At 39.2% G+C, this 24,675-nt stretch overlaps 1 protein-coding gene across 5 annotated transcripts in view; it reads left to right on the top strand.

The window, feature by feature from the left end:
- Positions 1 to 24,675, top strand: part of MED20 (mediator complex subunit 20) — a 62,649-nt gene that overhangs the window by 23,587 nt on the left and 14,387 nt on the right. For 4 of the 5 annotated variants that reach the window (XR_014061825.1, XM_081518667.1, XM_081518669.1 and 1 more), the window contains one exon: positions 19,965 to 20,038. Coding sequence is in view for 4 of the 5 variants with exons in the window: in XM_081518667.1 (XP_081374793.1) it covers positions 19,965 to 19,994 (30 nt within the window). In the remaining variant the exon portion in view is untranslated. Of the gene's footprint in view, positions 1 to 19,964; positions 20,039 to 21,687; positions 24,007 to 24,675 lie in introns of those variants that run through there. The other variant, XM_081518668.1, reaches the window with a different exon arrangement.

The raw sequence follows: 24,675 nt of genomic DNA, 5'->3' as shown, positions 1-24,675 counted from the left end.
CCACCCCACCCCCACGCTATAGGATTTAGGGGGGATTAGCAGGGCAGTCTGGCATAGTTTAGAGCCCAGGAAGCTGGTCTTCACTGCTCCCTCCCTTGGACAGAATACAGAGCTCCTTGTCATTGTCTCTAGGAGCCAGCAGTGCCTCTCTTGCCGGGCAACTTGTGTGAGGGGTGGGAGGACAGCACTGCTGCTAGGGAGTTAGGAACATGGTTTGATAGGACACTTGATTCTCTCCAAAGCAAAGACAGGCCCTATCTTTTTGTCAGTGTATTCAAAATGCAGCCGCGAGTGACCAGAAGACCATTCAGAGCTTGGCTTTAGCACTTTGTCCCAGTGGTGTTCTGCTCTTTCCTGGCCCCATGCTATCTCTTTCAGTCTCTGACATGGATGTGCAGTGTCTGTCCTGTGTTCACTCAGATAGGCCATGTGATGTGAGCATGGTAATGCAGCAGGAGCTTGACTTTGAAATAAAAGTCTTAAGGATCAGTTTGTTCTGTGAGGAATAGAAATTTAAATTGAGAATTAAAGGAAGGGTAGAGAGGGGTTTACTGATGTATCGGTTTTGAGCCAAAACCTTTCTAGAATGCTCAATAATTTGTGGTACTTATTTTTGCAGTTAGGAATCCTCGTTTATCAGGATAATAAGGTCACAATCCCTGTTAGAGCTAATTAGAGTCTCCCTGACAAAAATTGTTACCTGGAGGTGACCACAAAGAAAATCAGGTAAAATGTGTGAATAGCTCAGTTCAGCCATTGTTGCTAATAGCATTATAATCACAGATGTCTAGCTTTTGACAGTGAATCAGTATTCATGAACAGAGGACATCTCATTTATGTTAGCATTCACTGAGTATGTGGGGTTCTGTTAGTGTTTTGAATGTTTCTATGGTTGGCCATTGCTAACATTTACTTTCTTTACTCTCCTTTTTCTGTGTTCTAGTATAACCACCTATATCCATTGTCTTATTTATATTAGATGTTCATGGCTGGATATTGATTATACTTTTGTGTTTTCACATCTAAAAGAGGTCAAAGGTCAGATTAATAAACAACATATGAAAAAATAAAATATCAAAGTGTCTTGATCATGTGGGTATTGTGAGTTAAAAGTAAGAAAGTGAATGTATGACTGTGGAATTGAATATATTCTTTTAAAAGAAACATTTCTACAATATGTGGCATAGTGTGAAGAACTGATAACCATATGTTTCAAGTGAAAGGTAAATAATTGTGCCTTAGTGAAGAGATCAAACTCATTTGTGGTGGCATCACTGTCTATTCCCAAAATGGTTAAACATTAACATTGTTCCTAGTTATACTGTTAATATACTTCTTGAATTCTTTTTTCTTCATAGGCCATTCAGCTTTACCTACAGCTAACAAGTTCAAAACCTATTTAAGCTATAAATTCTAATTCTATTCCTTTAAGTAAATATAACATAAAACACAATTACCACTTTTTTACCTGTTAGATTAAGAGATTAAACAAGTTGATGTAGACAGTAGTAGATGAGGATGTGGGGAAATTGGAAGTCTCACTTTTGATGGGAATGTAAGTTTCTTTGAAAATAAATTTGGCAATGTCTGTTGAAATTTTTTAAACTGGAGTATAGTAGCTTTACAATGTGGTGTTAGTTTCCACTGTGCAGCAAAGTGAATCAGCCATATATATATATATATATATATATATATATATATGCACTGCATGTGTCCAACTCTCAATCATGTCCGACTCTTTGCAACCCTGTGAACTGTACACCTCCAGGCTCCTCTGTCCATGGGATTTTCCAGGCAAGAATACCGGAGTGGGTTGCCGTTTCCTTCAGGGGATCTTCCCAACCTGGGGACTGAACCCACGTCTCTTACATCTCCTGCACTGGCAGGCGGGTTCTTTACCAACTAAGCCACCAGGGAAGCCCTGTTGGAATTTTAAATGTGCGTATCCTGTGACCCAGAGATTTCACTTCTAGAAATTTGTCCTATAAATATATTTGTACACTTGCATGAAAAAATGAGTATAAAGTTTTTCTTCGTAGCATTGTTTGTCCCTGCAAAAAGAGTGATGTCCATTAGCTAGGGACTAGCTAAATAATCGGACACGACTGAGCGACTGCACTTTCACTTTTCACTTTCATGCACTGGAGAAGGAAATGGCAACCCACTCCAGTATTCTTGCCTGGAGAATCCCAGGGACGGAGGAGCCTGGTGGGCTGCCGTCTATGGGGTCGCACAGAGTCGGACACGACTGACGCGACTTAGCAGCAGCAGCAGCTAAATAATGTGTAGGGAGTCCATACAATGGAATACCATTGAGCTATTTAGGAATGCAGTGAATCTCTTATTTGCTGATGTAGAAAGATGTCCATTTTTAAGTTTTTTTTTTTTAAGTCACGGTATACGACAATATAGAATATTCCTATTTTTGTAAGACGTTAAGGAGTGCTATTGAGGTGTTGCTGTTTAGGAGGGAAAGTACTCACTCTTTGTGCTTTCCTGGTGGCTCAGTGGTAAAGAATCCACCTGCCAATACAGGAGATGCAGGTTTAATCCCTGAGTAAGGAAGATTGCCTGGAGAAGGAAATGACAACCCACTTTAGTCTTCTTGCCTGGGAGATCCCATGGACAGAGGAGTCTGGCGGGCTACAGCCCATAGGGGTCGCAAAAGAGTCAGACACGACTTAGAGACTAAACAACAACAACAAATTGACTTTTTCCTCTATGCACTTCTATAGTGGTTGCTTTTATAAGGAGGTAAGGAAGGGGTTAATTAAGAGCATTTTCATGAGGGAAATTTCTGTGGTAGTAAGGGAGGAGCGAGAGGCTGGCCAGAGAAGAGAACTGCTCTGTTCATAAGAGATATATGAGGTATGTCAGTCAAGCGTTTAAGTAAGAAATGAGGACTGGATGGCAGGAAGAGGGGATGTAGTGGAAGTCGAGACCATTTGGTGGAGATTTGAAAGGCAATGATAAAGACCTTGCATTTGATTTGAAAAACAATCTATAAAATGGAGATGAGGATAGTACCTAGTCCTATTGAGTTGTTGTTGGGATTAAAGTAAATAATGCATATAAAATATTTATTTTAATTAATTAATCAATTTTTATCTTTGGCTATGCTGGGTCTTTGTTGCTGCACAGGCTTTCTCTAGTTGCAGCGAGCAGAGGCTACTCTCCGGTTGTGGTGTACATGCTTCTCATTACAGTGGCTTCTCTTGTTGCAGAGCACGGGTTCTAGAACATGAGGACTCAGTAGCTATGGCACACGGGCTTAATTGCCCCGCAGGATGTGGAATCTTCCCAGACCAGGGATCGAACCTGTGTCCCCTGCATTGGTAGTCAGATTCTTAACCACTGAACCACCAGGGAAGTCCTGTATAAAATACTTAAAACAGTGACTGACACATAGTAAGTGCTCAATGTTAGCTATTATTATTGTATGAAAATACCTCATCTTTTGTAAGCCTGAATAAATTTATGTGTTGTGTGTGGTGATAATTCTGCTAATCCCATTGACAGACATGCAGTTTGGATTTTTTCCCAGTAGTATTGATGGTTGGCCTAACCATTCCTATTCTTCATCTTTGGTCCTTCCACCTGCTAACACTTAGAATCAAAATCTGAAATCTGAATTCAATTCTAGAGCTTTAGACATATGATGTCCTACAAGTTGCTCTTGGGTTTGTTCACCAGTATTATCATGTATACTGCCTAACACTGGGGGCCTGTAAAAAGATGGGAACAGATAATTTGGGGAGAAAAGCATCACTTTCTATGCCCATGGGATGTGGAATAGATATGTCACTTTGCACCGAAAGTGTTAATCAGTTTTTGTTAGCAGTGCAATGTAATGAGCATATTAGCTACAACACCTTCCTTGGCAGCCAGCAGTCCGCTTGTGAAATCTTTTAGAAAACAGAAATCTGGCAAGAAGTATTCCTGAGCAATTGAAATATCTTTGAGGGGGGGAAATTACAAAGAACAAATAAAGTAGAAAAAAATTCTCTACCAAAAAGAACTTATTTCACCACTGACAGCCATGAGCAAAGATGTTCTACCTGTGGGCTAAAGATGTGACAGTGTAATTTTTTAGGGCTGTAAAGCGAATTCTTTTTGCGTTTTGATTTTTCACCGAAGTTTGTCACTTAAGGAACTTCAAGATATATTTCTATTTCATGAAAAATATTTATAAAACTTTTAAGAATGGTGAGTTTCTCATTTTATACTATATATTCTAATGTAAGTTATTTTCCACTTCCAGTTAAAACGTATCTTAAAACACCTATCTTTTTGAGGTTTAAAAAAGTCAGCAGAAATAAAAAGAAAAATTTATATTTAAGCACAGCACTTCACACTTAAGAGGTGTTCAGTAAGTTTTTACTGAATAAATTAATACACGCATGAATGAAAAATATTATTCTGAATTTGGACTTCATACGCTGTGATTTGGGCACAGCCTAGCATTGCTGTATAAAGGCCTTCTGTTCAGCTCCCGTCTCCATGCCCATGTTCCTCTCCCAGCCCACAAACACCCTCTCTGATGCGTTTGATATAGGCCCTTGATTCTATATACATCTTTATAAAATACTTAGTGATGTTTTTTGTGTGTCTATCTTTAATTCTGAAATTGTTCATCATACCACACTGCTATAGAACTTGGCTGGAGAATTCTCCCGGTAAAAATGCTGTAGATTTTACTCTAGTCTTGACTTTTTTGGTTAGCACCGTTTTAAGATCTGTGTGTGTGTGTGTGTGTGTGTGTGTGTTGGGTTGTACATTTAGCTAATTGCTCCTAACACCAGCATAGTGTTCCACGGTGTGCATCATTTCCATAGTGATAGATGCCTAGGCTACCGCAAACAGTGCTACCAATAAACAGTCCTGTCCATGTCATTATGGACACATTTGAGAATTTCTTCGGGATACAGACTCAGGAGTGGTGTTGTGACGTGCATATTGTCAGGCTGCTGAATGGTTGTATCACTCTACACCCCACTGACACTGTGTTTCTAACCTCCCCAACATGTGGTATTGTCCACATTTCTAATTTTTGCCATTGAATAATGCATCATTTTAATTTGTATTTTCTAATTAGTAGTAAGTTTGCACATTTCTTCATATTCTAATTAGCTGCTTCCTTTCTGTGAAATGAACATGAAAGATTGAACATAGTATTTTATTAATGTTTTTAAGCTGGAGGAACTTTTGGTTACACATTGTATTTTACAAGATGTTAATATATTTTCTCAAACTTCAGAAAGGGAAGAGTGTCACCCTTATGCAGAATCTTATTGTTTTTCTTCCTGATTCCAAGAGATGATGAAACAAACCTTTTTCTAAGTATTCAACTTGAAAAGCCATAAAGTATGCTATAATTAAAGCATCTTGCTAATCTGTTCTCATTGTCTTCATGTATGCTGAACACTGAGAGCAAGTGTTTTTGCCAGAACAGATTTGGTGGAAAAGTGCTTCGTTATGTTAGTTAAAGAAAATCTCCCCTGGTCAGAAATCAGTGGATGATTACCAAAAAAAATCAGATCCAGCTGCTTCTCCCTGTTTACAATCTCCCTAGGTGTCAGAAAGCTGAGTTAATAGCAGGAAGCATCATCTCTTTGTCTGGAAAATTCCCTGGACAGAGGAGCCTGGCAGGCTATAGTCCATGGTGCTTAGTTGCTCAGTTGTGTCTGACTCTTTGCGACCCCATGGACTGTAGCCCCCAGCAGGCTCCTCTGTCCATGGGATTCTCCAGGCAAGAATACTGGAGTGGGTTGCCATGCCCTCCTCCAGAGATTCTTCCCAACCCAGGGATCGAACCCAGGTCTCCCGCATTGCAGGCAGATTCTTTGCCAGCTGAACTACCAGGGAAGCCCTGAGTCAGACACGACTGAGTACATGACACATTGTCTCTAACTTGCCTGTCTGTGAAGAGCTCAACACTTGATTGAGAAGTACTTCTTAGCGCTCATTGAATATAAGCAGATAATATTAAAAAAAGAACAAATACCATATTATACTTCTCATTTTCCTATGAAAGGGTATAGAAAGTATGTATGTGTGCTTAGTCACTGCTGTTGTGTCTGACCCTTTCCGACCCTATGGACTACCAGGCTCCTCTGTCCATGGGATCACCGACTCGATGGACATGAGTTTGAACAAGCTCGGGAGTTGGTGATGGACAGGGAAGCCTGGCATGCAGCAGTCCATGGGGTCACACTCGACTGAACTGAACTGAAGCAAGAATAGTGGTGTGAGTTGTGCCGTCCTCTAGGGGATCTTCCTGACCCAGGGATCAAAAACCTGAGTCTCTTGTGTCTCCTGCATTTGGCAAGGAGAGTTCTTCACCACTAGCACCATTAGCCCAATAGAAAGTATGGACGTTTTGATTTTTAAAGTGGTGTGGATGGAGACAAGCATATTTCCTAATTGAGATGCTACTTCTCAGGGTCTCAGAAAAGGAGTGACTCTGATTCAAAATGCTCTTTCCTTGTTCAAACAGGTTCCCAGTATTTGTGCTTTCATTTCTGACCAAGATGTGATGCAATCAAATCGTTATGTTGACTTTGGTTTAGCATCTGCCTGACTGAGTGGAAAAGGAATTTTAATTTGTGATGTGATTGACAAAGCCATAAACCGTGAACTTTTGCCAATAATACCGTAACATGATAAAAAAAAATTTCTCCTTGTTCTGATTTTGCTGATTTTGTTGTCATGCCTCTTGAGTAAGTTTCTATCAGCAAAACATTTCCTGCTCTTAATATTTTTCAAAATAAGTTACACTCTATGCTAACATGTTAGAGTTTTCCAAGGGCTTTGATTTTATTCTGCCTTGAAGATTACTGTTTTTCTTTCATTATTTTTTCACTCAGAAATCTTGTTTGGAAAATTAGATTTTAGATGTGATTTTAAAATACTCTTTTTAACCTTTTCAAGAATCTTTTAAAATTTAATATTTATCAGTGCTAAGTATGAATAGAGCATAAAAAGTATCCTACCTGCTTTTCTTCTCCCCAACATGCTGCCTCTCTAGAGACCTCCATTTTCTACTCCTCCAGCTGTTCTTTTGGAATTTAATGCCATTTTTTTCTAAACAGTAGCCTTTGTTGTTCAGTCACTAAGTTGTGTCCGATTCTTTGTGACCCCATGAACTGCAGCACACTAGGCTTTCCTGTCCTTCCCCATCTCCTGAAGTTTGCTCAAACTCATATCCATTGAGTCGATGATGCTATCTAACCATCTTATCCTCTGCTGCTCCTTTCTTTTCCTGCCCTCAGTCTTTCCCAGCATCAAGGTCTTTTCCAGTGAGTCGGCTCCTCTCATCAGGTGGCCAAAATATTAGGCTGCTGTGTTTAGAAATCTGTATGGGTTTTCTGCAGATCCGAACAGCTCTCATCCTGGGATCTACCTTCCTGAAGAGCGTATGTATTTTCTTCACTTGCTATGTTGGAACTCCCTGTTTCCTGGACCCCATATCTTCCCCCTTCATTGTTTATACCTCAATTAAGCAATTCTTCCAGAAGGTTCCTAAGAAAAGGGTGCATGGGATGTAAATCTGCATGTATGAAAATGTCTTTTTCTCTCACACTTGATTTATAGTTTATCTAGTTCTAGAATTCTAGATTGGAGGATATTTTCTCTGAATTTAAGAAGCATTGCTGTGTTGATTTCTAGCTTCTATTATTGCTATGAGAAACCCTGTGGTGTTCTGATTCTTGATTTTTTTCCCCGTCCTTGGTTACTTTCAGGATCTGATTTTTGTCCCTGATGTTCTGAAACATTATGATAATCTGTGTCACCGACGCCTTGTTTTCTCTGTTGTACTGGGTACACCGAGAGCCTTTTCAATTTAGAAATATGGATTTTTTTCAGTTCTGGGAGATTTTCTTTAATTCTTAAGTTCTATCCAAATTCCCCTCTTCCTCCCTGCCGCCAACCCCAGTTTTCTTACTCTTTCTCTCTGAAACTCTTATTATTATTTGTATTTGCAGCTTGTGGACTGATGAGTCCTTTAATTTTACCATCTTTTCTATTTCTCATTTTATTTTTTGGTCTCTGTTTTACTTTCTGGGAGGTGTCTTAAACTTCATCCTCAGATTCTTCTAGTTAGTTTTATATGTTCTTTGTCATATTTTTAATTTTCAAGATTTTTTTTCTGAATGTTGCTTTTTCAGTTCAGTTCAGTTCAGTCGCTCAGTCGTGTCTGACTCTTTGTGACCCCATGAACCGCAGCACGCCAGGCCTTCCTGACCATCACCAACTCCCGGAGTCCACCCAAACCCATGTCCATCGAGTCCTGATGCCATCCAGCCATCTCATCCTCTGTCGTCCCCTTCTCCTCCTGCCTTCAATCTTTCCCAGCGTCAGGGTCTTTTCCAGTGAGTCAGCTCTTCTCATCAGGTGGCCAAAGTATTGGAGTTTCAGCTTCAGCATCATCCGTCTTTCCAATGAACACCCAGGACTGATTTCCTTTAGGATGGACTGGTTGGATCTCCTTGTAGTCCAAGGGACTCTCAAGAGTCTTCTCCAACACCACAGTTCAAAAGCATCAATTCTTCGGCGCTCAGCTTTCTTCACAGTCCAACTCTCACATCCATACATGACTACTGGAAAAACCATAGCCTTGACTAGACGGACCTTTGTTGGCAAAGTAATGTCTCTGATTTTTAATATGCTGTCTAGGTTGGTCATAACTTTCCTTCCAAGGAGTAAGCGTCTTTTAATTTCATGGCTGCAATCACCATCTGCAGTGATTTTGGAGCCCAGAAAAATAAAGTCAGCCACTGTTTACACTGTTTGCCCATCTATTTTAGTTTTCTATTTTTGTTTCATGGATGGAATAGCTCTTCTCTATATTAATTACAGTTTTAAAAGTTTTCTGCAGCCAGTACATCTCTGTTTTCCGTAAAGTACCTTACTTTATCATTTGTTTTGGTCTTTCTTTTAGGGAATTTCCTTAAATGTATGTTCAACACATCGTGTTTCATTGAAAATCCAAATTTATTTCTTTCTTTGATGCTGTTTCAACACAAAACTTAATAGGCTTATGGTTTATAGCCATTGCAAAATTTTGCTACAGTAACAGAATTGTATAGGATATAAATGCATTTGCTCTTTTGCTACTCTAGTGAATTAATGCCTAACCTATAGCTTGCTATGAGAGCGTGTATGCTTGCTTGGTTGCTTCAGTCGTGTCTAACTCTGTGACCCCATGGACTGTAGCCCTCCAGGCTCCTCTGTCCATAGGATTTTCCCGGCAAGAATACTGGAGTGAGTTGCCATGCCCACCTCCAGAGGATCTTCCTGACCCAGGGATCTAACCCACTTGTGGGTGGATTTCACCACTGAGCCACCAGGGAAGCCTTGCTGTGAAGAGTGACATCTAAATGACTTTGGGAAGTTTGCGGATAGTATAATAGAACCTTAGGTCATAAAGTAACTTAAACATTCCTTTCACAGATGTGGAAACTAAGACCCTGAGAACAGAAGTGGCTTACCTATGTTCATTCATCCATCTAGAGCTAGAATTGTCTCTTCTCCAGTGTTCTTTTTTAATATATTTATTTACATACCAATTTATTTGGCTGCACCGGGTCTTAGTTCTGGCATTTAGGATCTTCAGTCTTCATTGTGATGTGTGGGATCTAGTTCCTTGACCAAGCATCGAACCAAGGCATGCTGCATTGGGAGCATGGAGTCTTAGCCACTGGACCACCAGGGAAGTCCCTTCAGTGTTCCTTTTCTTGTCAGTATGGTTCTGTCTCTTCTCATTAAAATAGCTGGAAATAGGTGCTCTTTACCATGGTTTATGTCACCCAAATGGCCTGTTAATTTAGTGTCAGCTTTAAGTTGCAGTCATGGACTTTTTTTTTTTCCTCTTAAAGTTGGGGTCTAGTTTTATTGGGGTGAACTTTAAAACTCATTAAAATTTATCTTACCCCTAAAGTTGTTTCTGTTTTGAAGAATTTATATTGGCCATTTAAAAGTTCTCTTGTTTCTTTCTACTGTTTCCTTCTCAGTGGCCTCCAAAAGTTCTTTGTTGGGGAGGGCAGAAACTCTTTCCTGATTGTAATTATAGCAGATAAAATTATTTAGAACAAATTAGTACACCTGCTGCCATGTTTCAGGAAACATGTTAAAATGTCAAGTTTGTTTGGAGAAATCCTAGAATGCTTTCTTTACCGAATTTTCAAAATGTACTTCTCAGTTCTCTTCCAGGGCCCCTTCTGCATTTTATCCCATGACAGAATTCTTCTGTCTTATTTTCCTTTCCCTCCTGTATTTTGTACTTTGTACAGTTTGCCCCTAGAACACCACCAAATTCATTATTTGTTGACTTGGATTCTTTGGTGATTTTCATTTCTATGTAGAATTCTTGGGGTCAGGAACCCTACTTTATACTTTTGAATAAATTCACTTCTGCATATATTTATGGAGTACCTTCATTGAGGTGTTGGGTTCCACTGTAGGTGCCAGCATCTTTGGGGTCCATGTTAGGTCTTTGACAGATGCTGATGGTTGGTATAAAATACTCACCTTTTCTCCAGTCACTATTACGAGCTGATTGAAAGAATGGGCTCTGCCCATTCCTTCGTGTCATGTTGTGCTGTGCTGTGCTAAGTCGCTTCAATTTTGTCCAACTCTTTGCAACCCTATGGGCTATAGCCTGCCAGGTTCCTCTGTCCATGGGATTCTCCAGGCAAGAAGACTGGAGTGGGTTGCCATTTCCTCCTCCAGGGGATCATCCTGACCCATGGCTCGAACCCATGGCTCGAACCCACGTCTCTTATGTTTACTGCATTGGCAGGTGGGTTCTTTACCCACTAGTGCCATCTGAGAAGCTACGTGTCACATTGGTGACTAGCAGTAACAGCTGGGAGTGGAGCAGGGACAGCCTGTTGCTGGAAGCTAAGGAGTCAGATATTTCCTCAACTGGAGAGCGACCACATTGAACTAGAAGCCCTCTGAGCTTCCTTACAACCTCCAGATATTAGGATCATAAAGAGGTGCTCCCAGTGAATCAATGACACCCTTTAAAACAAATGACCCACAAAGAAAAATGATGTCTCTTAGGATTGAGTGGAATTGGATGAACATGGTTCCATGACTGAGATAAGCTGTTACATACATAATCTGAGGTAACCTGGAACACTTAGAATGATAAAGCATTGTTTTCTTGTTGTTTTTTCTTTTCTTCTCATCCTCTTCTGAAGTTAAATAATGCTCTTTAATTATTATGCTTTGGAAACATACTTTTATTTTTTCAATTTTTTAAAAATTGTGAAACATGAAATACATTTAAAACATAGATGTGTTTTATTAAAGACTAGTAAAACAAAAGCTAGGGTAACATCCTACAAGTGTAAATTCCCTTTGTGATTGTTCCTTATGCCCTACCCCAGGTTAACCAGTATCTTATTATCAAGAAAATTAGGAGTTTGATTCTCTTTATTATGTTTAAAATTTCTACACTTGAAAAATAGCTCAGTAATGAAAGGCCTTCAGTGCCTTTACAGGTATATTTTATTTTTTACATGAGGCAATACTAGAGAAATAACAGGTAACATGTATTGATCACTTAGCCTCTTGCCATTGACTTTCCTGAACTCTGTACACATTGTAACTTCCCAATAATTGTATGAGATAGGTGAGAAAATTGAGTCTTGGAGCTAGGAACTGGGTCCCACTGGGATTCTAATCTGGCCAGTCTGACTCCTAAATCTGCTCTCTTAACCACTACACCTAATCAAGATATTGTCTTGTAATTTGATGCAGTTTTATATTTTTAACATCTGCATCTATGTCTTTTGTGTCTTTGAATACTCTAACCAGACCACAGAGTAGCCATCAAGTTCTGTGCTGTTTCTACTAAAACAAAGGAGTTGGAAAGCTCTGTAGGCTTTAGATCTTATCCCAATATCTTAACTTCTCATTGCTTGACACAGATATACAGTCTGTCAACTTATCTAAACCATATTATATCTTTATAGTGTCCATTTCAGAACACTTCTAAAATGTTTATTTTATAAATATTATTTTTTATGGGAATTTTCAGGGAGAACCCATAATCTCACTTATACGTGTATTGTAGTGAATAGTGATAGTTTGAGAACTAAGATCATGGCATCTGGTCCCATCACATCATGGCAAATATATGGGGAAACAATGAAAGCAGTGACAGACTTTATTTTTGGGCCTCCAAAATCACTGCAGATGGTGACTGCAGCCATGAAATTAAAAGATGCTTGCTCCTTGGAAGAAAAGTTATGACCAACCTAGACAGCATATTAAAAAGCAGAAACATTACTTTGCCAACAAAGGTCTGCCTAGTCAAAGCTTTGGTTTTTCCAGTAGTCATGTATGGATGTGAAAGTTGGACTATAAAGAAAGCTGAGCACCGAAGAATTGATGCTTTTGAACTGTGGTGTTGGAGAAGATTCTTGAGTCCCTTGGACTGCAAGGAGATCCAACCAGTCCATCCTAAAGGAAATCAGTCCTGAATATTCATTGGAAGGACTAATGCTGAAGCTGAAACTCCAATACTTTGGCTACCTGATGTGAAGAACTGACTCATTTGAAAAGACCCTGATGCTGGGAAAGCTTGAAGGCAGGAGGAGAAGGGGACAACAGAGGATGAGATGGTTGGATGGCATCACCGACTCAAAGGACATGAGTTTGAGTAAGCTCTGGGAGTTGGTGATGGACAGGGATGTCGTACTGCAGTCCATGGGGTCGTAAAGAGTCGGACATGACTGTGTGACTGAACTGAACTGAGATTTTTAAAAGAAAAGCTTTGATTATACAAAGTATTTTTCTAATATAATATTTCAAAATTCTTATAAAAATATTTCATGTTTGTAAGACACAAGTAACTTTTGACACTTGTTTAGATATGATAACTAAGAGATAGCTTCTTTATAAAACAGTTATTGACTCTACTTAGTGAATTAATGTTTCCTTTGCAGTATTTTCTCTGAAAACAACTAGCTGTAGTGACAAGTCTTTATGTTTAAATTTTAAAATTAGATACTGTTTCTATAGAAGGAGTGCAGATTTATAGCTCAGTAACTCCTTGAACAAGCCATGTGAAGTGCCGTAGAATATTGTTATCTGCCAACCAAGTTTTACCATGGTACAAAATTTCACCTAAACCTCATTTTCTTTGCCACTCATGTGGAATTACTGGCAACTTTAAGCAATTATCTTGGGCCTGTGCTTAGTAGCTTAGTCATGTCTGACTCTCTGCTACCCCATGGACTGTAGCCCGCCAGGCTTCTCTGTCCATGGGGATTCTCCAGGCAAGAATACTGGACTGGGTTGCCATGCCCTCCTCCAGGGGATCTTCCCAACTCAGGGATCGAAACCCAGGTCTCCCGTATTGCAGGCGGATTCTTTACCGTCTGAGCCACCAGGGAAGCCCAAGAATACTGGAGTGGGTAGCCTATCCCTTCTCCCGGGGAACTTCCCGACCCAGGAGTCAAACTGGGGTCTCCTGCATTGCAGGCAAATTGTTTACCAGCTGAGCTTCCCTGCGAAGCACTGCTCTTTTCTTACTATAAGATATTGGACTAGTCATCTAATCACCAATTTGAGTATCCATTTCTCACCTGTAAAATGCCGCTGACACCTGCCTCATGTGAGAATTAACTAAGCAAATAATGTGATCCCCCGACACACAAACACAGCATGGTATCTAGTAAAAGTATAATGTTTTTATGTGTTCTCTTCCCATTATACATTGCTGTTCTATGCTGACAAAATTGTTGTATCGTATTAATAAAATATTCTTGGTAATGAGCAAACTAATGCTTTAAAAATGGCTTCTATGAATGCTGGCTGACTGAACTCTACCAATTAATAATATCTATCCTATGTGGGGATTATAAAAAAACTAAATTTCTTGAGTTCTGCATGAGTGACCAAACTCTTTTATGCCCCCAAGTCCCTGGAACATTTGAATATCTGTGCCTCCTCTCACCAGAGTAGCGATCTAAAGCCTCTGCTTTCCTTGGTGGGAGGGAAGAGTAGGCCACTCATGGGCAGCTCTCATCAGTTTACAGTGCACTTACACACGCATTTTCTTATCTGATCTTCACAGCACTCTTGGAAAGGAGCAGAGCTGATATTATATCCATTAACAATTGAGGACATAGGGGTCCCAAGGCATTCGCAAGTTGCCCAAGCTCACATTGCTAATAAGTGGATAACATGAGGCTTAAACCCAAGTCTTCTGATTCTCACTTTCCCATGTTCTTATCCCCATTATAAGTTAACAGACCCATTTAGTATCTTATCAGATACAGATGTCAATCAATAAGGCAGGTGGATTTCTAAAACCTTTTTGATTCTAACTACCACACAGGCATTTAGGGAAGAAAATTTTTAATGTGGGGCTTGCTTATCTTTCAGTCTGAGACTCTGGATCTCTTGTACACCGTATTGATCCCAAATTGTTTTTATTTATGAAGGGTAAAACAACATGAAGTGTTTTGTTCTAATACAAAAATGTATCCATGGAAAGATGATAAAATTTGCAGTGGTAAATACCATGTGAAATTTTTAATTGAAAATATGAGTACTTTATTAATGTTGAAAAGGTGTTGCCAAGACTTCCCTGGTCCAGTGATGGGACTGCTTTCCAGTGCCAGGGATGCAGGTTCCATCTCTGGACAGGGTTCTGGGATCCCACATGCCTTGTGGCCAATGGACCAAAACACAGAACAGGAACAGTGCTTTCACAAATTGAACAGGGACTTTGAAAATGGTCCACATTAAAAAAAAATCTTAAAAGAAATATAGTGCGTAAGAAGTAAAATTTGAGATAAACCTTCGTTTTAAAACGGGGCGGTGGCGGGGAGGGGACGGGAGCGGAATTCTGTATCAGTGATTAATTCAACTAACGATGTATATTAAATCAACAGGGCACAAAAATGAATGAGAAATTATCTGTCCTCAGGGAGTTCACAGTCTAGGTTGTCTTTTGTCTTTCCATGTATAACTATATAGCACAGCTTCATAAACCCATGGGCCACATTTCTGTCTAATGGTGAAAAGGCATTTTAATAAACAGCTTATATAAGATTCATTTCACAAATGAACTTAGATTTTACCACCTAGATTATTCTGAATTAAGGTCAAAGAGTGTAAATGCGCTCCTAGCACCCTTTGCATTTCACATAAAATCATAAATGTGTCTGTTTTGCAGTTTCTGTTCAGAGATTGTGAATTTGAACTTAAATTATCATTCAGAGCCATTAATGGGTAAAGTGAAAGTTAACATTGCTCAGTCGTGTCAGACTCTTTGTGACCCCATAGACTATACAGTCCATGGAATTCTCCAGGCCAGAATACTGGAATGGGTAACCTTTCCCTTCTCTAGGGGATATTCCCAACCTAGGAATCGAACTGGCGTCTCCTGCATTGCAGGCGGATTCTTTACCAACTGAGCTATCAGGGAAGCCCAATGGGTAAAACCCATGGCAAACTAATAACTTAGAACAGTAAAGTCAGCAGATCTTGAGCCCTTGTTCATGCTATCCATACTAGGCAATGTTTTATGTTTCTTTGAATGAAAATAGGAATCACATAGCTCTTCAGTGGCAGAGTGTGAACTGAAGCCCAGGTTCCCTGATACCTAATCTCTCTGTCTCGTCCCAACAGTCTATACTGGGCTTCCTAACTTAGCAGCCAAGAGAGATTTAATTGTGTTGTTCTTAAATTTTATATGAGGTCTCGTTATTTAGTTGTAGATGCATGTAAAACTTTTCCTTATCTAGTTGTGTGAGTTTTTGTATCTTCCAAGCCTTTTGTCCTCTTTTTATTTTAATTGGATATGACTGAACATTCATGATTTAAAAATTTATTTATGACATTATGACTTAAAAATATGTCACTTCATAGACTTTTTACCCAATCACAGAGAAAACATCAAACTCAGGTTCTGAGCCATTGGTTCTTTGGCTCAGACATGAGAATGCGTTTTCATTCCAAAACAATCAGCATTGATGTAGCTTCCTGGATTGTCATACCTTCTTTGTACTCTCAGGGTTATCTTGAGGCATCTCAGACATGTGTGTGGAAGCATTTGAAAACCATAACAATATGTCACATGCTTGCATTCATGCATGAGTCTTCTGATTAATTGTATACTTGAGACTTTTTGTCATAAGACATTTTGCTACATGAGCTTGTAAGTTAGAATAGACCAAAAATGGAATAGACCAGGAAAACACTTAAATCCAGCAAAGTCTTGCAGATAAGGAGTGAATGGGTGGTGGGAAATAAGCCACCATGGAGATAACAGATGAACTTGAAAATTTTTTCTCAGTTTAATAACCAGTCTCTTCATTCTTTCATCAGTATTTATTGAGCACCTAGTGAGCACTAGGACACCACTGATGTTCACAATTAGTAAAATAAGATGCTACTGCTGTCCTCCAGGAGCTTACAGGGGAAGACAGTTACAGACAAGAGACAACATAGGTTAATGTAAAACTATGAAATATGTAATAAAATATTTTGAGGTATATAAAACTGTATTTTAACAATGTATAAATTATATACAGTTTAGATAACTTTAATTACCTAAAATATGGATCTGTTCTACTTGGTAAGCCATCTGGACATTCCCTACGTTAATATTAGAGAGCTCTTAAAGAAAACACATTGCTGCTGTCACCTTGATGTTAGTCCCTGGTAGCCAGTATTTCTTAAGAGGAGAAACCTGGGTTTGAATCCTAGCTCTGCCACTTTTTAACTGTTGAACTTATTTGTACCTTGGTTTCTTTCTTTAAAATTTTTTTCATTGTATTTTTATTTATTTTTGGTTGCACTGGGTCTTCATTGCCCTGCATGGGCTTTCTCTAGTTGCAGCAAGCAACAGCTACTTTCTAGTTGCGGTACGCAGGCTTCTCTTTGTGGTGGCTTCTTTTGTTGCAGAGCATGGGCTCTGGGGCTCACAGGCTCAGTAGTTGCGGCACATGGGCTTAGTAGTTGTAGTTCCTGGGCTCTCAAGCACAGGCTCAGTAGTTGTGGCACACGGGCTTAGTGGCCCCATGGCATATGGAATCTTTCCAGACCAGGGATCAAACCCATGCCTTCTGCATTGGCAGGCGGATTCTTAACCACTGGACCACCAGGGAAGTTCTGAATCTCAGTTTCAATGTCTATGAAATGGGAATAAAGATAATACCTACCTCACAGTTACTGTGAGGACTGAATGAGTTAACATTGGGTTGGCCAAAAAGCTCACTTGGGTGTTTACATAACATTTTATAGAAAAACCTGAACAAAACTTTTGGCCAACCCAATATATGTTAGAGTGCTTAGTTGAGTGTCTGGCACACTTTAAAGGCTATAGAAGTGTCCTTGGCAGCTATCATCATCATCATTATTGTTATTGTTTGGTAGGATAAAAGTAAATTGAGTAAAGTTCTCAAGAAAGGATTTTCTCCTCAACCCCTGAAAATTACTGTAAATGTAGAAAGATAAAGGAAGGAAACTACACTTTTGTTAGTCATCAGCTATGTGGTAGGCTGGGCTTCCCAGGTGGCTCAGTGGTAAAAAATCCATCTGTCAATGCATGAGATGTGGGTTCAGATCTCTGGGTTGGGAAGATCCCCTGAAGAAGGAAATGGCAACCCACTCCAGTATTCTTGCCTGGAGAATCCCATGGACAGAGGAGCCTGGTGGGGTCACAAAGAGTCGGACTCGACTTAGTGACTAAACCAGCAACAATACCAGCAACAATGTGCCAGGCAGCTTACTAGGATTTTACCTGCATCTTCGTTTAATCCTTATGCCAGTGCTCTGACATAGATGAGAAAACAGGCTCAGAGAAATAAAATTGCTTGCATAAGGTCTGGCACGGCCACCATGATGATAACTGGTCTCTGTTACTCTACATCCTGTACTCTTCTTGCCTTGCACATGCCACAAAGCCGAAGAGTTCAGCAAGTTTCACTTAGAATAGGTATGATTGGAATTTGCTTGTTTGGGACTTTATCTCTGATAACTATTTAAAGGGATGTCTTCTACATTTTTAGTTTGTTCCTATTGCAGTGATTTGTTCTATATATCTGAATTTCCACACACCCCCATTCAAAACTATATTACAGTAGTATAAACAATATAAATGGGACCTAAATGGAAAATATTTGAATGAGGGTAGTCTTATTAATAGTTTGCAGAATTAAGCTGACGCATTATAATTTTCCAGTTTTCAAGGTCACCATCGTAAGTATTGAAGTCACTGCTTGACAAATTAATAGCTATTTCATAGGTCTTTTAAGCTTAGCCTCTGTGTAGTTATGTATACTAGGTGCTCAGTGCAGAACTGATTGTTTTGACCAGCTTTTGGGTACATCCAGAATTAATTTAAGTAACTTGGATTTAAAAGTAATTAAGTTAACTTTTAATCATTTGCTGTTTTTATATTAAAAGTAGGGTTGAAAATTTGGACAGGAAAGAGGGAAGTTTTATGAGGAATTCCCTGGTGGTCGAGTGGTTAGGACCCTGTGCTTTCACCGCCAAGGGTGTGGGTTCAGTCTTTGGTTGGGAAACTAAGATCCCACAAGTGGCATGGTGTGCCCCTCCCCCCAGATAAAGTAACAAAGGAAACTATATAGTTGTAAAACACCCATCCGTACAGTGTTAGCTTAGCTTCCTGAATAAGGTTGCCTCAAACCCCCAACCTAGAATGTGTGGAAGTTGTAAGCTCTTCTCTTCCTAAAAATATTTGTGCATTTCCTGGATTTTACCATCATGCAATTGCTTCTGCCTCCTGGGCCCCTGTTTTTCTTGCCTTGTGCCTCTGATATGCAGCATGATGTCCTCAGATGCAATACTTGGCTCCTTCTCTGATTCTCAGAAAGGCCCTGTTCATACAGGGCATTTGTGTTTTTAGTACACCTAACTGAAGAAAGGAGGTAAAACAGAGGTAGGTAAGCCCTACATTGCATTCATGAAACTTCCCATTAAGGCATTCTTGTTCTGAAAATGTTCCAGACCCCCCTTGACTAGAGAACTTCACCTCGCCCTCAACCCCAGCTTCACTCTGCGATACTACACTTTTCTTCTCTTCCTGTCCCGCTCATCATCCTTTCCTCTGTTCCTTTCAGAGATAAAACAACAAGTTCTTCTCCTCATCTAATGTAAAGCAGTTCTCCTTTCTTGACCATCATTCTGGGATCTTGACAGCCATTCTGCAGGGAACCATCCACCCCAAGGGGACCGGACCTGAGTGGTGGGAGACCCTATTGAGGGAACATATTTTCACAAAGAGAATGTCTTCTAAGAGGAATTCTTGTGTTAGCTGTTAGGATGGCAAAATAGAGAATTTTTCATCTTGTTACATGGTGGAAGACGGTGTATTAATCTCCAGCTTATTGAATCCTGCCTCCTGAATACAGTGTCAGAAACCTAAAAAATGATTGTGCATGTAATGTGTCCAAATTCTAGATAACTTAGACTAATACAGTGTTCTTGTGCATAGAATGTAGCTGCTTACCTAAAAGTCATGAACCCACCTAACACAAAGATGTCACCACTTGGCATCTTGCATCATTACATGTTTCACTTACACAAAAAGAATTTGAGCTTTTGAAACACAATTATTTTTGTTACCATGAATTTGTTTTGGTTTTTCTGACAGTTTCAAGTTGTATGCCAAGTCAGTGTGTAATCTTTAAAACCTAAAGTAAACACAGAAGTGCATCTTTTCAGGAAGTAAACCTTTCATACTTCCATCGGTCTATTCATAAATGACTTAATGTTTGATTGCTCTTAGCTGAAAAAAAAAATTACAGCTTTTTTTCCCCACTCTTTTACCTCAATTTTGAGGACTTATGGGGAGTTCACTAAACTGCATTGTAATATACTGATCCTGTTTTTGAATTTATAAATAAAATTCGTGAAATTGCTTTTCTCTTGCTATGTAGCAGCATGACCTTACAGATTTTTCCCCCCTGTAGGTAATAGAGACGAGGAAACCTAACCAATGACTGTGGAGTAATATGGAAGAAGATGGGAAAAACATGTTTAATGGGTAAGAAATAAAACTGTAATAAAAAGTTGTTCATGAAGACTGTTCACAATAGTATTATGAATACTAGGCTTCAATCAGTGGCCAAGATTGGTATCCTGTTAGGGTGAGTGCTCAGTCACTGTCTTTGTCTCAAACACTGTCTTTGTTCATCTTGAAAAGGTGAACTTTCATCACCTTCTTTCTTCTTACCCTTGTGAATTTCTAAATGCTATGAATTAACTTAAGAGGAGACACAGCTATATTTGAAAATAAACACAGGACCTGGAGACCAGCTCCCATAGTAAAACAGTTCTTGGGTAAGTCTTGAAGCTTACTGTTGGTTGGATAGACACTGTCTGTCATAACCTGTCAAGAGTGTTAGCAACCCCTTCTCGTCCTCCAAATACTGCCAGCTGCTGTGATGTTAGGTTCACCCTGGGGATCCTGTTCTTTAGCCAAGTGCAGATTGTGTGTCAGGTGGTAATCAAATAGAATTCTACGGAAAATCCAATAAAAAAGTGTTACTCATTTATGATATAAAAAATTTAAATTATCCAAGTCCATACATGCTTATTGTCAATAATTCAAACATTACAAATAACAAAAACGTTCTGTCAGAATCTTAGCCACCCGCCCCTCCCCGCCCCAGATATGTAAGTACATGATATGTCTTCTTCTTTGCCTACTGGTTAAAAACTTGGGCTTAGGAGCCAGACTGTTTATGACTAGCCATTATTAGCTTGACATTTGGGCAGGTTAATTTCTCTGTGCCTCAGTTCCTTGGGTATAAGTGGGAACAATAAAATGCCTATCTCATAGCAATGTTGAAAATTAATTAGTTAATCAATATAAAAAAAATTCGAATAATGCCCAAAACATAGGGAGTGTTCAGTAAATGTTAGCTATAGTTTTCTTATGTATCCCAGTTAGCATTTTTATGTACCAGCCTTCCATAGATGAATCTTCTGATACACACTGCAAGAGGTAAGCCTTCTTGGATAAAGTCAACCCTGATGTCAAGAATTTTTAAATTTCTTCATGAATGTTTTCTTTTTTGGCTTCAAGCTTCATTTCTCTCAGAGTGTGCTACAAGACTGTGTGTGAGAATAGAGTTATACACCCTCATCTCTTACTACATATCATATGGTGTAAATAATGCTTACAGGTGTATATGAATTAACAAGCATCTTCAGGCTGTGATAGTTTTATCTTGCCCATAAAAGTATCTGTGTCAAAAAGGATGCACAGTTCTCTTGTTTCTAGATAGTTGTGTTACATTTCTGTTAAGATTCCTTTAATCTATTTTGAAGGACAAGTCTTCTTGAGTTTTCTTTTCTTCTTGTTTCACAGAATCACAATAGTTTTGAAAATGTCTGGTATCTTTTCCATGGCTGGTCAGCACTTCCTTAGGTGATACAGGCAGCTACTTATTTTAAGAGAGAAGGACACTAAAACAGTCATCTCTTCTTAATATTTCCCTTTTGTATTGTTCCAGGGCTCTATTAGATTATAATGGACAATTTTTTTCTGCTGTGACTATTTTAGAAGACAAATATATAAAAATAGAAGTTGACATTCACTGAGTATTTATTCTGTGTGAGGCACCATTTTAAGTGCTTTGCTCATTTATTCATTAGTGAATTTAATCCTGTCATCCACTTATGAGGCAGATGCTGTTATTATCTTCATTTTAAAAGCTGAGAAAAATGAGGCATCGATTAACTTGCTCAGTCACATCACAAGTGGCACCTTCAGGATTCAAACCCAGATCCTCCACTCTGGAGCCTGTGCTGTTGACCATTGGGGTGCTGGCCTAGTTTAATCAACTTAGAAGATTCGCTAAGGTGCACGTGGATTTAAGTAAGATAATAAAGTCAAATATCACCTGAAAAAGTCACCATAACCAATCTGTTTCTGCTTGCTTGTGGGAAAGAAAATGTAAAATCATGCTTCTTCTTAAGTTTGGGAAAAATAATGGTGTGAGATGATGTGAGATTCATAAATAGTTACTTTTTTCTTGACCATACTTAAATGAATACAACTGTTTTACTTCTTTATGAATTGTTTGTAGTAAATAGAAATCACCTGAATCTAGTTAAGGAACCATACATGTTAAGAAGTGAGTTGATTTGTAGATTCCTATTTAATTGCTGTTCATGGAAACATGCAGACAGAAAGATTGAACTGTGCAGCAGTTTGTAACTGATTGGTAATTAGAAACTGTTCTTTTGTCCTGTTACATAATATTTGACTGACAGTCAGCAGGAAGTTGTTGAAGAGAAGAAAAGGCGACTTATGGGTCTCGTAATTAGAGTGTCACTTATAAGTGATGGTCTAAAAAGTAAATGTACATGAGCAGTCGACATTTATATACTAACTGGAAAGAGTTAAGAGTCCGTGGTTTTGGGGTTTTGTTCTGTTTTGTCTTGTCAGAGAGAAATACTGGCTTTTCTTTTCTTCAAATAGCAATTTCATTTCCTGTTGAAATATGGTAAAGTACAAAGAGTAAGCAGCGTTTAAAGTAACACAAGCACACTGATGAAATCTTTCAGCTTTCCTGTGAAGTGTGGCTGCAAGCAGTGATGTTTTCCCCTCTCCATCTTTTTGAATTCTCTTTCCTTGTTTGAGAATCCCTTCTGAATGTTCACCACAGTTACGGCTCTTAGTGTTCCGTTTACCACACTCAGATAACTCTTTACCACAGTGTCTTAAAGGGTGGCCCAGGAGGCTGTGAAACTCTTTTGGGAGTCAAAGCTATTTTCATAAGAGTATTAAAACATACTTGCATATGAGTATACAGTGGAGTTTTCCAAAGACATGATGTACAAAGAATGGAGGGAAGAGAGAGGGAGTGTGGGATCTACATGTATACTCTGCTGTATTTAAAATGGATAGCCAACAAGGACCTTCTGTGCAGCACATGGAACTCTGCTCAATGTTATGTGGCAGCCTGTACAGGAGGGGAGTTTAGGGGAGAATGGATACATGTATGTGTATGGCTGGGTCCCTTTGCTGTGTACCTGAAACTATTACAACACTGTTAACTGGCTGTACTCCAGTATAAAACAGAAAGTTTAAAAATAAATAAACACATTTCTTCTTCTTTGAAAGAAAGAAAGAAAAAAAGAAATAGCAGAATCCAGCTGTCTTACTTATTCCAGGCATTTAAAAGATTTGTAAAAATGTAACATACAACCACTTTTCTCACTAGATATATAATGATAATTACTGAGGTTTATTTCTACATTAGCACATTACAATGACCCCAATATAGGCAAGAAAGTCATGGCGCTCTCTCTAGTGACTGGGCGGACTGTGCCTGCCACACAGCTCCCCTATGCAGATTCTAGTGACAGCCCAATTGAGTGCAGCTGTGTCCCCCAGGTCTGGTTTTAGGAAGGCACACCGTCCAGCCTTGCCAGTGACCCCACTGACATATCCCAGGTTCAGAATGTTCTCTTGTTGGTTGCTCCCAACTTTGGGAGGACCAGAAGGCCTTCCTGGAGAGCCTGTTATTTTTCAGTATTAATTGAGCATCTGTGATGTCCCAGTCTTGTTCTAGGGCTGGAAATGTCGGTGAACAACAACAGCAAAAAAAAAAATCCCTCTACCCTCATGGGGTTTCCATCCCAGCCTTTGAGTCTTTGCTGTAGTGACAGCTCCCTCTTCAGGGCAGTCTGAGTTCATGGCAGTGTAGCTACAGTGGATCTCAAACACTGACTGTTGTCTCTCAGTGGCTAAGGACTGAGCATAAAGTGGGAGCTGCTTGACATTTTGCAATTTTTTTTTAAGGCACCAAACAGTTTGGGATTTTTCAAATCTTATCTAGAACCCCAATATAACAATAAGAGTGGGCCTATCCACTTATCTTGTTTTCAAAGTTAGCACCACTTTTGTCAAGAAGTGTAACTTTAAAAAAAATTCAGTACCAACTGATGTTAAATTTGTTCTAATTGTTTTTTATTTGTTGAATAAAAAATGTTCAGATATGTGTGAGATTTTCATTGCCTGGTGAGTTGCTCCCAAGACCCTACAATTTGTTTAATAGACTTTTATACAGGAGACTACTTGGCTCATTAGATGGAATCACTTAATAATGACTGCAAGGTTAACTAATGTGGCCATCAGACTCCTGCTTAGCATTTGGATGTCTCTTGTATCACTCACAACTTCAGCCATTTCCAAATGCACACGACTAGGAATACCATTGGAATATTAATGGAAAAAGAAACTGACGTGCAAAATGTGAATGGCCAAAAATCATCTCTAAAGATTATTTTAATCTTTTTAATTTCTGGGAGTTCTGCATCAAACTTGGCCTTCCAACTTAAGAAATTCTCAGTTGTATCAGGAATGCCATGAAATAATTGCTTTCCAGCTGCTTCTGCTTCTTTTTGTTGCTTTTCTTCTCTTATAGTTTTTATTTGATCTGCCCTTTCACTTAATTTTTCCTGCATAGCTGTCACTAAAGTAAAGAGCATCACCATACCAGGGCTTCCTCTTGCCTGCAATGCTGATAATTTAATGTCTGCGACATTATTCATAATTTCTGTGAAATTATTCTGTGATATCATTATCTTCTAGGTTTACCTGGGAGAGTATTTCCCAGAGGGGTGCTTCATCCAGGTACTTCTCACTGTATGTAGACTTGAGGATAG

The sequence above is a fragment of the Giraffa tippelskirchi genome, chromosome 8 (assembly GCF_054371585.1).
Source record: "Giraffa tippelskirchi isolate mGirTip1 chromosome 8, T2T-mGirTip1v1.2.pri, whole genome shotgun sequence".
Lineage (NCBI taxonomy): Eukaryota > Metazoa > Chordata > Mammalia > Artiodactyla > Giraffidae > Giraffa > Giraffa tippelskirchi.
This window is presented reverse-complemented; position numbering and strand designations above follow the sequence as displayed.